The sequence below is a fragment of the Eumetopias jubatus genome, unplaced genomic scaffold, assembly GCF_037043125.1.
Source record: "Eumetopias jubatus isolate StellerSeaLion01/CBP00866 unplaced genomic scaffold, mEumJub1_p1.0 scaffold_16, whole genome shotgun sequence".
NCBI lineage: Eukaryota > Metazoa > Chordata > Mammalia > Carnivora > Otariidae > Eumetopias > Eumetopias jubatus.
In genome coordinates this window covers 78,442,243-78,458,307 of record NW_028274822.1, presented here as the reverse complement: position 1 = coordinate 78,458,307, position 16,065 = coordinate 78,442,243, and the positions used below count along the sequence as shown (strand labels likewise).

Genomic DNA, 16,065 nt, shown 5'->3' with positions numbered 1-16,065 from the left:
GCTTCAATTTTGTAAAAATTCCACATACTTATGATATCGTGATAATGATAGTAACCTTCTCTGACATGTTTGGTTCACAAAGCCTATATACCAAGCTGCTTCTCACAGCGACGTGGCTGAAGACTAGGCAGGTGCCAGGTGGGAGCCCTGATGTACAGAGAGGAGTGACAGAATTTCGGTCACACAGCTAGAGGGGCAAGGAGCTGGGACTCTGAATCCACATCCCATTTCCCCTCCATATCGGTCACTCCTCCACCTCCGTTCTCCCCTGCATACCTTGGGGCCTGGCTCACACCTTGTCCAGCCCCTCAAAGCATAATTCCTGCTTAAAAAATTCCAGTGTGTCATGTGGATTTCACTGGAGGGTTCACGGAAGAGATGGAGAGGGGGGTTACTTTGAGCCCCGTGGAGGAAAATATCAATAAAACAGTCCTTTACATTGGTGCATTTTTACTGGATGTGAGTTGCCCTCTGCCCCACCCCAAGGCTCTCCCAAGGCTCTGCCCTCTCGCCCCACCCTCCATGATATCTCACTCTACTTTTACCAACTGGAACCCTTCATCCTCTCTCTCTGCTTCTCTAGTACCCATCTTCACCCTCATTCCCTTCTCAACAAACCAATCACCCTCCTTAGAAACAAGGAGGATTTGAGGAACAAATTATGGAATAATATTGTCTTTCCCTCCGACACAAAGGATTGGAAAAGGCTTTGAATTTTCAGAGAGGCTTACTGGTTGAGGACCCAAGTTTTAACTATAAGAAGATAGGATGCATTAGAGTTCTCCAGAGAAACAGAGCCAACAGGAGGCATATAGACAAAGAGATTCATTACAAGGAATTGGTTCGTGCAATTGTGGAGGCTGACAAGACCTAAGACCTGCAGTTGGCAAGTTGGAGACCCAGCTGGAGACCCAGTGGTGTATGCTCTAGTCTGAAAGCCTCCCAGCGCAAGACCCAGGAAGAGCTGATGTATCAGTTCGAGTCCAGAGGCAGGGAAAAAACTGATATTCCAGCTCCAAAGACAGACAGGCCAAGAGGAGCTAACTCTTATGGGCCTGGGGAGATGAGCTTTTGTTCTATTCTGGCTTCAGCTGATTGGATGAGGCCCACCCACACTAGGAAGGGCAATCTTCTCTACTCAGTCTATTGATTTAAATGTTTAAACTCATCCAAAAACATCCACAGAGAAACACCCGGAATAGTGCCTGACAAAATATCGGGGCACTCGGTGGCCCAGTCAAGCTGACACCTCAAATTAGCCATCACATTGGGGTTCTAGTCTTGGCTCTGATGGCTAAACGTGTGACCTTGCACGACTTCCTCTGTGCTCTCCCTGTGAACCGGGTTTATTAATAACCGTGGGAAGAAACAAATGGGATGGATGGCATAAAACGCTGAGCACAGTGGAGATGAGTAACAATTCCACAATAATTTTTCCATTTATGAGGCTTAGTCACTCCCCCTCCCCCACCCCACTCTCAACACAAAAGAAGCCTGCACACTCCACATTTTCTGCAACCTTTTATATCCTTGCACCGCTAGACATCTGAGCATGCATGTGAAAGATCATCGTTTCTAAAGGTAGGAAATGAATTCCAAATGACTGTAAACACTGCACAGATCAGATGAATTCTGCAGGCCACCCCAGACTGGCATCTCTGTCTCTCATTTACAGACGGGAAACAGAGTTCCCTCGGTTTTCAGTCATAAATAAAGGGGTATGAGTGTGTTCTAGTAAGTTCCGGTAAAAACTCCCGATTTACAAAAGCCAACAGCAGGCCATTGTTTGCTGGCCCCTGGACTAGGGAAGGATGGGGGGCAGGGAACGGTGTCAAAGAGTACAAGCTACTGAGCTCCCCCACTGACAACCCACGGGCCCTTGGATAAGCAGCTTAACCTCTAGGGTCCTGGGTTTCCTTTCCAGCAACATAGGAATACGGGTACCTCATAAAGGTTGGTGTGAGGATTAAATAAAACCATGCAAAAAAAGGCTCCCAGCCCCAGACTCCCCATCCAGTCCCAAGGCAAGCTGTCGACATAGCTGGGGCCCTCTCCCGCAGAGTGGATGTTGCTGGTGACAGATGTGCGGGGTGGTTTATAAGATTCCACACTGTGGAAGCCACAGAGGTGCGTCTCTTGGACCTCTCTCCAAGAAAGAACTTGCCATTCAGCCCTAAGGAGTGCAGGTAGCTGAGAGCTTCTAGTTATTGGTACTTTCAGAGGGCAGGGTAGTTTCAGATGTCCCTCAGAGGGCAGGATCAACCCAACGCCCCCGGTCAATGAGCGCCGGCCATTTCTGCCCTACGCTTGCACTCCCATAGTGCGTAGTCTTTGCTCTAGAACTCCCTGTTGCACTGGCTGAGGCTTTGTCAGATCCCCATCGTGGTGTGAGGCTGTCTCCGCCCAGTCCTGCTCTCTTCCCTCTTTTCTCTTTCACAAGCTTATCCCAATAAGCCTCTTGTACTCCTGTCTCATTACCTGCTTCCGAGGCCCCGAATGACACAGGCGTTGACTTTTTCCAAGATTCCAGGTCATTTATTTTTGTAGAAGGACCATCACTTTTTATTTTTCTCATCATTCCTTTCTGACCACACTCAGACTCAGGCATTTGGGGCAGAAATACCATGTAGATGATGCTGTGCCCTCCCAGTGCATTGCTCCAAGGGCATGTGACATCAGTTTGTCCCATCACTGGTGATGCTGAGGGTGCTTGCGCTGGTTCAGGTGGTATCCTCCAGAGCTTGTCATTATGCAGGTACCTTGTTCCCTCTGTAATTAATAATTAACCTATAGGGTTGAACCTTGAGACCGTGATGCATTCATCTCGTCATTCTGCAATGATGGATTGAACTCGGGGCCAGACACTGTGTCAGGAGCTGGAGATCAGAAGCTCTCTTCCCAGGGACCATTGTCATCCCTTTCCTCCCCCCTCCCCCCACCCCCCCCCCCCGAGATTCTTGCTGCTTATTCTGTCCTTAGCAGAGGACTCACTCTTCTCCCCTGGATGACCTGTCCCCTTTTCCACCACCCCACTACTCCCCAGGCCCCCAACCTTGTTTCTCCTGGGTTCATAGAAAGATGAGAAAAACAAGAGTAACTGAATCAAAATACTCTAAAGGATGGCACCCTGCTTTCAGCAAAGAAATTCTTTAAGGAATTCAATAGCACATGCATATTTCAGCTAGAAGTGTCTACATGGGGATGAGATCACTAGTTCTGGGTTATCCCTATAGGTAGGTACTTATATTTATGACCAAAACAAACAAACAAACAAACAAACAAACCTTCATTCTCCCCAGCGGAAAGTACCGATCACCATCATAAACCCACCGAAAGCTTAAATATCAGTGTGCAAGCAAAGATCTCTGGGCTCATGTGTATGCTCTTGCCATGGATCCTACCCACTCTCTGCCCATTTTGTTCTTTACAGCTTCTCCATAATGAGTCTGAAATTTGCTAATCATCTTGCTTGCTCCTCAGTGCTCTCAGCTTTTCAAACGGCCTCCCTTCCCCCTCACCACTTGATGGAGCATTCCAGCTGTTCCCCTGATATCTGCATCAGCCCAAGTGCATTTAGCAGGAATTCATTTCCATCTTAATCCGATTCTAGGAAGTAGATCATATTTTAAGAAATAACAAAGATGGGTTTGGAACATTCTTTCATAAAAAGACAAAGAACAACAGATATTTAAAAGATTGGCTTTCCAGTCATGACCTCCAACAAAGCCTTCTGATTTGTCGCAATATAAAAATGTTTATGACAAAATCCAACAAAATTGAGTGGGCAGGCTTTAGAGGTAGTATCTGTAAATTAATAGCCAGCACCTGCTATTCCTTATTTAGCCCCCACTGTGCAAAATGGGAATCAGAATGAAGTCATGGTTAAGAATACGTGCTCTGTTGTCACTTGAACTTGAGTTCAGATCCAGACTTTGCCACTCAATAGCATGTCATGTTCACCTTTCAAAGCCTCAGCTTGCTTCTCTATACAATGAAAATAATAATATGGCAAGGTCTAAATGGAATCACGCATTTCAAATAAGAACACGCTTAGAATAGTGTACAGCACACAGAGGAATAGAAATGTTATTGGTAGACAGCATTAACTCCATTTCACAGATGGGGAAACACGCGGAAAGTTGTCTGAGTTACTCAACTCCTCTATGACAGAGCCAGTACTCAAACCTGGGTCTTTTGGACAACAGAACTTTTTCTATTCACTCCTGCAACCTCCCACTTCTCAGCTGTCAGGTTAAACCAAATCGCTTCCAAATGTTACTATTTTAAACAGTCCCAGCACATGAATATTAAATGTGAGTACACCTGCCCCCAAACCATCCCCATCTAAGGCTCCACTTGAGCTGTACTCCTGCCCTCTGCATTTATCAGCTTTTAACCTGACACATTACAGGATGTCATGTGGCATTTCTCACAGACCTGCCGTCAAAGATGCATTTATAGATCCATCAGAAGAAGAAAATGTGGACAGGGCAGAGATTTGACTTTGTTTTCCAAGGAACCAAGAATAGAGGCCTCCGCCATGCTCTGCAAGTCAATGGAATAACTGAAGGCTCTTAAGGCCAATGGCACTCCCAAGGGAAGCAAGGACAGAAAACTGAAGTCCATTGTCCCAGGATGGTTTTCATGAATCCCGGCTGGAAGTTGTTCCAGAAAGCAAGGCAAAGGACATCCAAAGTGCTGGTGATGGGGTGATACTTGGCTTTTACTTTCTCTTAATCTTTTCTGTATCTTTTCTTGATCTTCTGCAATGTTCATTAGTTAGTCTCATAACCAGAATACAATCTTAAACGTAGAATTGTATAGATTACCTGGGTAGGGAGACATTTTAATCAGTGTCAGCAGGGAGGAAATAGCATCAGCTTGTTTATCAGTACGGGACATAGGACATATAAATTTTGGTGCAAGAGGAAGTGGTCTATGAGGATCTGGAATATACAATATAGTTGGCCCTCGAACTACATGGGAATTAGGAGCACCGAACCCCTCCCACACACACACAGTCAAAAATCTGTGTATAACTTTAGACTCCCCCCAAAAAACTTAACTACTAATACCCTACTATTGACTAGAAGCCTTACTGACAAGGTAAACAGTTGATTAACACATATTTTATATTTATATGTATTGTATATTGTATTCTTACAATGAATTAAATTAGAGAAAAGAAAATGTTATTAAGAAAATCATACAGAAGAGAATATACATTTACAGAACTGTGCTGTAAAAAAAAATCCAAGTGGACACACACAGTTCAAACCCATGTTGTTCAAGGGTCAGCCAAACTTCCCAGGGAAAGAAACTGGGAGAAGCAGGTGGGTTCTGGATACTTTAGAAACCTGGGTTTTGATAATGATTTTGAGAGAGAGAGAATGATCCCAATTCTGGATATGCATCTAAGCCATGGAAAATTCTAAAAACCTCAAACTTAGGATCCAAAGATTAGGAATATCCAATGTTACCATCTGCAAAGTGGTCCTTATTAATAGGAGAACCAGATTTATGGTCCAAAAAATCACTGGTCAGCACCCAGAGCAGAAACTCTAACCACAGCCATTTGATTTTGGCCCTCATTTCCATTTTCATGTCCTGCTCCCCATAGGGGGCTGATCCGTGCAAACTACATTTCCCAGCGGGCTTCCAGGTCGGTTCAGCCAATAGGCATGAAGAGGAAATGGGAGGGTCAGAGGAAGGAAGAAGCCAGAGTATTTCTCCCTATCCCTTTATTCCGCTTCTGGCGGCAGCTCCAACTGAAACCACAACTCTTCCATGAGCCCACCTTCTGCCAGGTGGCCCAATTCCAGGGCTTTTGAAGTCTACCTCTCCCCTTAGCCCCTCTATCCCTAGAGGTGGTAAAAGCTTCTTTCTTTTAGCAATCTCTAGCATGTCATGCCAACCCCTTACCTAGCTTTTCAGTTCTTACACCTTTATAACTGCTTCCCTATATTAATTCCCTGTATTGAACTACCTGCCATGAGCTCTGTTTCCTGCCTAGACCCTACCTGATACAGTGTGCTAACATATACTATTAACTTACATCACCCCAGACTCTCAGATGACTCAATTTAAAACAGCACTGAGGGCGCCTGGGTGGCTCAGTCAGTTAAGCATCTGCCTTCGGCTCAGGTCGTGATCCTAGGCTCCCGTGATCCCAGGCTCCTGCTCAGTGGGGAGCCTGCTTCTCCCTCTCCCTCTGGCCCTCCCCCCACTTGTGCTCTCTCTCTCTCTCTCACTCTTTCTCAAATAAATAAAATCTTTAAAAATAAATAAATAAAACAGCACTGAAAACTTACACTTAGCTTATACCAATAGAAGCAGTCAGAATTGCTTTACAAACATGAAAACACTATTACTTTATTAGCTAACTAATATGGGTAAGTTATTTTTAAGGAAGGGAAAAAGATGACCCAAATTAAAAATTGCTTACCCATAATTCAAACACCCTGAGATAATATCCCTATTAACATTTGTTATATTTACTTCCAACTTCTCATGTCATTGCATATGTACCTTGCCATATATCATTACTTTTAAAACATAATTTGTGTTTGTGCATTATTTTCAGAAATATCTATAGATTTCTATGAATATGAATCTTATAACTCTCTATAATCTAACTTCTTTATATTTTTGTAACATTCATTTTCACTTGAAATTATATTCCTTTCCATAGCAACAAATATACATTGATAGCAACATTAAATAGCAGCACCAAATTCAAATGCATCATTTGCCATCATCTGGATAAACCGTGATTTATCCTCTCAATGCTCATTGCTGGACATTTAGATGTTTTTCACTATTCATACTGCTGTGATAAGCATCCTCGTGGATAAATCTTTTAATCCTTTCTGCAAAATTTCCTTGGATAAAAGTCGAATTGCTGGGGGTATGAGCATATGTGCTTTTAAGGCTACATATACACATGGCTAAATTGCCCTCTGGAAAGTTATAAAGATAGTGATTCTTGGATGTCTTGTACACTTTTAATTGTGCTAATATCAAATGGTGTTGGTAAATGTCCTGACAAACAGAACTCCCTCATTCAATGCCAATTATTACCACTGGCTTATTATAATTGTGCTTAAACAACGGTCACAGTGAAAATGGGAGAATCCACTGAAATGCTGACATAATCGCAGGGATTGTGGCGTGGATCTTGTCCTGCCCAAGTTTTGTGTCCAGTCGAGGGGACAACTTGGCTTTGCTGCTATAAACTAGTCAGCACCAACCCCAGTCAATTCTCTTTTAGAGGCAACTATCAGTAGGCAAGATTTGGGGGGGGGGGAATATTTGTCATGTCACATTTGAAGAGTATCATATTTGCTTCCTGAAGGGGGTGAAACTTGAGACATTTAAGAGAGTGATGTGTACACAACAGTGAGTTCAAGCAGGGTTTCAATTGTGTATTTTCAAATTATCTGGCAGGGAAATTTGAGTGTGTTTGGTTTTTCTTTGTTCATAAGTATTTTTAATTCACAATATCTTTTAAGAAAGTTACTTTGGTCCTGCAAGAAAGAGTTAATGAGGTGCTCAGGAAAAGAGAGGGATTAGGAAGAGGTAACCTTGACTTCAAATGTTTGATCTCAACATGGCCAATCTCATTGCTTTCACAGCAAGATGCACCAGAATGGATGTCATCTGATGTTGATCACCCAAAAGAGGAAGGGAAGGGAAAAGAAGACAAGTTAGAATAATTCTTGATCTACTGACTGCCTTGGCACACCCAAGGGAGGACCTATTTCAGATAGAAATCCTAAGGTTGCAGGTAACAGAAAATCCAATTCAAGCTGGTTTAAATAATAAAGGAGATGCTCATGAAAAGTCTAGTGATGCTTGATCAGTTCAACAAGGCACCACGGAACAAGTTTTTCTTTGACTTTCTTCTGTGCCTTCCCCCACATCTTCAACTGGAGGCTGGCAACCCTCATGGGCACAAAATGGCTGTCAGCAACTCCCAGGGGTATCTGCTTCTCCGATTATAGTCAAAGAGGAAAGAGGACTTCACTGCCTGTGGTTCCTCAAAAGATCTAGGAATCATGCTTTCTAGAAGCCCCTGGCAAATGTCTGCTTGCATCTCATCTGCCCAAACTACATCACATGACCATTCCTAAACCAGTCACTGTGATGGGGGATGGGGTGTGTTTGGCTTCAGCCACTCAGGACCACCCCTGCTGCTGGTCCCATGACTATCTCCCAGAGTGCAAGTGCCCCCATGGGGGAGGGGCAAATGGTCTAATGAGGGAACTAGTAGCAAGAGGGAGAGTGAAGCGATCCCGGGGTGTGAGGAAAGCAAATGTCCATTATGTAGAAGTTGTAGAAAGTACTCCCGGAGACCCCTACATGCCTCCATGGAGGTCGGTCTCCTCTCCCACTTCACCCATCCCTTAAGCTGAAAACTGACAGGTTTGCCATTCATTTTCAGCCAAGGGGTTGAAACAACTGGGTATATTAAGATATGTTACCTGTAGTTCATTGTTAATAATAACTACAAAAATAAAGTTGATACATGATTCCACTGTTTCATATCTAGTTGAGTTTATTGGAGGCTATCCTGGATGCTTTTTTTGTATCCTAAATACTTAGTGGATGAGAAGGTGCTGCAGTGACAAGTATTCTGGGGGGTTGCCAGAGACTCTCCATTCTTTTTTTTTTTTTTTAAGATTTTATTTATTTGGAGAGACAGAGCACGCACAAGCGAACAGGCAGAAGGGCAGAGAGAGAGTGGGAGAGAGAGAATCTCAAGCAGATTCTGTGCTGAGCGCAGAGCCTGACATGGGGCTCGATCTCACAACCCAGATCATGATCTAAGCCAAAATCAAGAGTCAGACGCTTAACCTACTGAACCACCCAGGCCCCCGGAGACTCTCCATTCTTCATCTGAGCTGCCTCACACAGGACGTGTACTGGGTGACCCAGGAGAAAAATGGTTGGGAATCAGGCCAGTGACAGTCCCTTTCCCCTGGCTCCAGACGCCACTCTCCACCCCCACCACAGTGCCACAAACGCCATTTGCCTTGGATGCAACTACACACCTCCCTTTCCACATTCCACCTAAAAGGCCCAGAGCAGTGGACATCACCGCACAATTTCAATTTCAGAGAAAGTAGGTGATGAGAGCTGCTGGGGAAGCACCACGCCTCCCCCGCCATGTGTCCAGTGCCATATTGTGATTTCTGCCCGTGAGCACACCACCAGTCCTCACTCCGCCTTTGGGAAAACACCCTCCACACAGCGCTACCAATCGGCCTTTGCCAAACTTCACTTGGCCACTTCCTGTTTTTTTGGTAATCTTTTCTCTTTGTTTATCACATAGCCGAGTAATATTTATTGCAGAGCACCAGGAATATCACAGAAACTAAGGAAAAGTAAAATAAAATTCGCATAATCCCACCCCCGGAGAGAGACTCCCTGCATTTGGGGGCAGGGGGTATAGCTTTCTGTATCTTTGGAGATGTGAACATGCACACAGATAATTTTCCAAAAAAAAAAAAAAAACAAAAGCAGAATCGCGTGATACATATTGTAACATGTCTTCTCACTCAAAGAACTCAGACATCTCCGTGTGTCAGTAAATATACTGCCATCATTATATTGTCACCACACTTAATTGCTGCATACTATTCCATTGTTTAGACGCACTGTAATTATTTAACCTGTCTTCCACTGTGAAGATGTATAGGTTGGTTTCCAAGAGTTTGCTCTCACAAGCAGCATCCCAATGAACAATTTTGTTGATGGATCTCCGTGCCCATGCAGGGATATTCCCATAGGATGCCTGACAGCAGAAGGATCGTTAGATCCGGAGGCAAGTGCACTTTGGCGGCACTTAGTATGCATTGATGAATCGCCCTTCAGAAAAGTCACTGCAATGCATTCTCCCCCCAGCTTCATCTGAAAGGGCCCATTTCCCCAGAATTTCTTGTGATTTCCTTTGATTAAAAAAAAATTAGTTCTGCAGGAATTCATTTCAAGACAGGGTAATCCAGATAATGTTCTTATTATTGTTTCGCAAAGCTGGGGCTGAGAAAAGTGACTTTTATATTACAATACAGTTAATTTAACTCTCTTCTTTACATTGACCTGGTATCAGCCTCTGAGCAATGAATTTAAGTCTTGTGAGGTTTCCCTTATGGCTAGGCAAGGCAAATGAATACTAGAAAGGGAGGAAAAAATCATGAACCACCACCTGGATAATTCACTCCTAAAATCCTGCTATGTGGACGGCGAGGGCAAGAAATGTACCTGGGCATCTTTACATTGACAAGTTTCAGCTTTGCAAATCAGCTGCCTATGCCACCAACAACGATTTTTTTTTACATGATTATTAAACTTTTTTATTATGTTCATTTAGCCAGCATATAGTACATCATAAGTTTTTGTGTAGTGTTCAACGATTCATTAGTTGCGTATAACACCCAGTGCTCATCACAACACATGGAACATAAGGAATAGAGCAGAGGACCACAGGGGAAGGGAGGGAAAACTGAATGGGAAGAAATCAGAGAGGGAGACAAACTGTGAGAGACTCTAGACTCCGGGAAACAAACTGAGGGTTACAGAAGGGGGCGTGGGAGGATGGGGTAACCGGGCGACGGCCATTAAGGAGGGCATGTGTGGTGACCAACGATTATTAATATTTAATTCTTTGCTTTACTTTGAGTATGATGCTAATGAGAGCCTCCATTCATCAAATGCTTGCTGAGTCAGGATGTGGCCATGAATTTACTTGTCACAACAAGGTAAAAATTATTCCTCCACTCTGCTGAAGAAACTGAGGCCCAGAGAGGTTGAGTAATTTGTCCGAGATCACAGAGCCAGTCACCAGACAGAACCAGGGTCAAAGCTCATGTCTGCCTGTCTCCAAAGCCCTTGCTAGTTCCACTGTATATATGGCCCCTCTTTGGTGTAGAGAAGGTCATCGTGCCGCCCAGGACTCCTCCAACCTGGTCAGAGATCTCCGATGAATGCACCGGCTTCCTGACGCCTGGCTCCGTTTGTAACAGTTGTACTAACACTTCTATCTTTCACTTCTTGGCTTCCCATCAGGTGCCAGACAAGCCAATGAGGAGCATCAAGTATATGGACAAGGAAATAATAAACCTCAAAAAAGACCTTGCACGAAGCCGGTGAGTGAGGCCAGCAAGGAATAACCCATAGACAACCTGACAGGGATAAGCAGACTGTGGGGTGGTCCCTACAAGTCCTTGCCGAGTCCCAAGGTTCCCCCAACCCTAAATGTTGGGCAAAAGACTTGCAGAAGGGTAGCCCTTGGTTGGACTTTTTGGGGAGTACCTACACTGGACTTACCTCTCCACCCTTGCTCATGCCAGCCCCTGCCTAGAATTCCCTTTGTTTTCCTTCCTGGACCTGAATCCAACTCAAGAGAGTTCCCACGTGCTCCAGAAAAATCTCTCCTTTCTACTCCAAGTGCACCACATGGTAGCCCAGAGTCAGATAGACTCAGTCTCAAACACTGACCCTGCTACCTGCGAGCTGGTAACAATGGAGAATTTGTTTAGCCTTCCCAAGTCTCTGTGTTCTCGCCTGTAAAATGAATACAATATGCGGTCGCTAGAAGGACCCGATGAAATAATGTATATAAAGTGCCCCCTTGCGTAGCCTTAAACACAACGCCGTCCATTTCCTCCCCCCCACCCCCAACTCCTTCCTGTATTGACAGTGTGGGCCAACTGAGGTCCAGGACCATATCTGAGTCATCTCTGCCTGGTGAACTGAGCTTTTTCTCTCTCTCACCGCTTAACTCTGTTCTGGGAACTAGAACATTCCAAGGTGCGATCATAAATGGGACTCCTGGCAAAGCACCCCGAGGCAGAGTAAGGGACAGAGACTTGCACAAGGATGTGCGAAGAGGGCGTCATACAGGCATTGTGGATGGCCCGTTTATCTTACGTGTGCCCCCCTTCGAGCCAGACCACAGACAGACTCAGGGCGACACATTCCCTTCCTTCCCCTCCCTCACCTGGAAGCCCCTCTGTCTCCACTGCCCACCTGCATCTCCACCCCTTCCCCGGCCAGCAGCACAGCTGATGGGACCGGATGGCTGAGCCCAACAGGAGGCTGGAAGGTGTGGGCATGGAAGGTGGGGGAGAAGGAATGACACGAAGGGACTAAGGCAGGTACAGACATCCACGGCGCCTCAGAAACGTAATGCCGGCCGTGCAAGTGCATTCAAGTTTTTGAATAGCCACACTGTTTTTTAAAAAAAGCAAAAGAAACAGATGAAAGTAATTCTAATACTGTATTCTATTAACCCAAGATATCCCAAGTGTTCTCATTCATCATGTCCTCAATATCAAAAGTATTCGTGAAATGCTATATTCCATTTTCCAGATGAAAAGTGACAAAGTGAAACAAGATGGGGAGTGATGAGTTTACACTCAGGGCACGTGTCAGTTTGGACCACCCACTTTTCAAGTGCTCAGTGGTTGTTACCAGACTGAATTGTGTCGTCATCCCCCCCCCCCAATTCATATGTTGTAGCCCTAACCCCCAATGACTAAATTTGGAGATAAGACCACTAAGGAGATAATTAAGTTAAGTGGGGTCATAGAGGTGGGCTCCTGATTCATCAGGACTGGTGTCCTTATCCGAAGAGGAAGGGACATCAGGAAGGTACTGTCTACAAGCCAAGGAAGGAGCCCTCAGGGGGAAACCAATCCTTACTGGCACCTTGATCTTGAGCTTCCAGGCTCCAAAATGGAAAAAATAAATGTCTCTTGTTTACGTCACTCAGTCTGTGGTATTCTATGATGACAGCCCAAGCAGACTAATTTAACAGTCAATGATGAAATAATCCTGCAGAGAATATCCCCAACTCGAGAGCTGATGGACCTCAGTCTCAGACTCTCACGTGGAGCTGAGCTCAGGGATGGCATGTGAACTTGGGTTGCAGAATGGAGGGCTGAGATCCACAAGGACTCCTCTGTTAGTTGTGAACATATTGACCTCTATAGTGTTTGAACCCAGGCTAGAGGGCATTTGAGGCGGATTCCTTGGGAACCTTGGGGCCCTGCGGAATGGTGAGAGGTAGCGTCAGGAAGTCAAGAGTTACCTGAATGGGGGCAGCAGAGAAAGGGGATTGCACAGGTGAGGATGAGCACCTCAACAGGGATCTGGACTCTAATCCATGGTCATGACTGCAGGATATTCCAGGCTCCAGAAGGAATGGTGCAGCACAGAATTTGGATCAGAGGTAAGGTTCAAACTACAGACCCAGCCGTATGTCATTGGGTACCAATCAATCAGAGCAGACACTGGCCATACCACCATTATGGCCAGGTTGGTTCTTACCAGCTGAGTATGATCAGCCTTAACGTAGATGATTCTAACCCAAAGCCCCAGCTGCAAGTGCATCCCAGAATCTCCAGAGCCTGAGAAATGAGAGTTTCCACGATAATCTGTATCCTGTATACAGATAGTTGATAACTAAAGGTACCACCAGATGGCTTGATCTATGTAAGTTCCAGCTACCAAGACTCAATCCAGGCCAAGAAGGTCAACAAGCAGTGCTGAGCCAGCTTGTAACCCAAACGGAGTGCTACATTTTCAGGAAATTTGCACGCCTGTGTTGAAACACAGCTGTGGTTAAAAATTATAGACACTTACAATTAAATACATCATATTAAAGCAAAGGTCATGAAGACTAAAAAACCCCATCACTTCCTAACGATTTTGCACACTTTGCGGCTATGTGTGCTCCTGACGTTATTTCTGGTCAGGGCATCTGTGCGGTAGGCGCACTGCCTAACGGTGGGCTGCTGCAATGTCTTCCCAGCTCCGTGTTTACGGACATCACCCTGGTAGCTCGAAATCAGCCCCAGTGGAAATACCGACGGCACAGAAATCCACAAACGCCACAAATCAGGGCTTGTGTCCCCCCCCACCCCCGAACAGAGAGACAGTTGTTAAGCAATTCCCCACACATCCCTGGGGACACCCCCCCCCGAAAATGATCAAGATTGAACTTTGGAGGGCGCCTGGGTGGCTCAGTTGGTTAAGCGGCTGCCTTCAGCTCAGGTCATGATCCTGGAGTCCCAGGATCGAGTCCCACATGGGGCTCCCTGCTCAGCGGGGACTCTGCTTCTCCCTCTGACTCTCCCCCCGCTCATGTGCTCTCTCTCTCTCTCTCTCTCTCTCATTCTCTCTCTCTCAAATAAATAAAATCTTAAAAAAAAAAAGATTGAACTTTGGACTAATCCAGCAGCATATAGGACTTTCGTCAAAAGGTGATAAAGACAGTGGCTTTCCTGCCACCCGTTGGCAAGCTGAGACTGTGGCTCTGGCCAGACGCATTTACCACGGCTCTGAGACTCGCTAGATTGAACATTCTCATTGGACAGGCTTAGCCTGTCCACATGCTGGACATGAAAGAGAATGTGGAAAAGGCCAGGCAGAAAAGCCACGAGCAAGAAAGCAAGAAACGACAATAAAAGGTTCCACCTGGCCACACTCCCAGATCCCACTGACATTTGAGGGAAAGAGCGTGCGTCCCCTTCAGAAGGAAACACCCTGCTTTGCAGGGGAAATCACCTCTCCAAGAGATGCAGACCCCGCGCGTGCCCATCTCCCAGGACTAAATGAGGTGAATTATTAGCAAAGGAGATGTTGTCTTTTCCACTTACTGTGTTTCAGACCCGCTTCACCTCCTATTAGACTTTTGCCCACCACGCACCAAACACCTTGACTACCTCTTAGATTTTTATTTAGTTCTTCAGCCCTCTTATAATTCAATTGCACCATCCCCAGTTTCATGGCCAGTTTAACATGATGCTAAAAAGAATAAAAATCTAACTGCTTTCCTCCTCGCCTGCTCCACCAGATGTTTGGGGGCACTGGGTTGCACACTATGCATTCGCTTGCCGAATCTCTCCTAGTGGAAGTCGACAATCAGGGGCATCTGCCTGCACGCACCCAGTTCTTGGATGACTTGTGCAGCCAATGACATATCTTCCTCCAAAGCTGCTGGTGCTTTATATTGCAAGTGTTTTAAGTAAAATAAACATTCCTGCAACTAAAACAACTGAAATGTTGACCTGAAGCCATGAGTTGCCTATGGCAAAGTTTAGTTAGGTATACAGGCAATTGCAAATAAATGGTGATGAATTACCCCCTCCCCATGATCCCCAGCAGACCCCAGCAGGGTACAGATTACGAAAGTGTTTCTGAGGCCTGAGATGTTGCTTTATAGCTGCATTTGGTAGACAGCTGAAGCAAGGCAGTTAGAAATAACAAAGGTGGAATTTTGGCAAAGGAAGAAGCTATTTTTTTTTTTTTTTTGTATAAGGTTAGGCACTTCTTCATTCCTCCTCAGTTTTCTGTGCTCATTCATTTTCCTCAACAAATACTGAATATCAGGTACCGCCAGGTATACACCAGGCATCATTGCCTGTATTGGAGACACGGCAGTGAACACAACAGTCAAAATTCCTGTCCTTGGTGAATAAGGGGCAATGATGTGCATTAAAATTGGGCAAAGACAACAAATAAGTTAGCAAGTGCTTAAACAGGATTTGGGGGGTTGGTGTCGGCTATATACTATAAGAATATAAAACAAGGTGATGTGCATAGTATGGTGATGGGGAGAAAGCTGCTCCTTTAGCCAGAATGGTCAGAGGCCATTCTGTAAAGGTCATGGTGAGCACTTGAGTCTTAGCCTAAGTGTAATGAGAACCCATTGGAGGGCCCTGAACAAGAGAAGGGTATGATCTGATTTTTAAGAGAACATTCCATGTGCTGCATAGAGCCCAGTTGAAAGGCTGTAAGAGCTGACAATGGCCTGGCAGGCAAATAGCAGTGAACTGGAGAGAAATGGATGGATTCAGGATTTATTTGGAGCCACAGGACTGGCTAATGGATTGGATGTGAGGGCCAAGGGAAAGGCAGGGTCAAGGTGTTACAATGACTTGTTTTTATCTCTTCCTCCCTCACTAGGATGTAAGATCAATCATAGGCTAGACTATACCACGTCCACTGTCATGGTCCCCAAGTAAGTGTTGATGGGATGAATTCTTTATGAGTTGATGG

At 45.2% G+C, this 16,065-nt stretch overlaps 1 protein-coding gene across 1 annotated transcript in view; it reads left to right on the top strand.

The window, feature by feature from the left end:
- The window catches only part of CCDC60 (coiled-coil domain containing 60), a 169,063-nt gene that overhangs the window by 58,694 nt on the left and 94,304 nt on the right, over positions 1-16,065 (top strand). Inside the window, exon 2 of the mRNA XM_028116686.2 lies at positions 11,068-11,147. Within this exon, the coding sequence (XP_027972487.2) occupies positions 11,068-11,147 (80 nt within the window). The remainder of the gene's footprint in view (positions 1-11,067; positions 11,148-16,065) is intronic.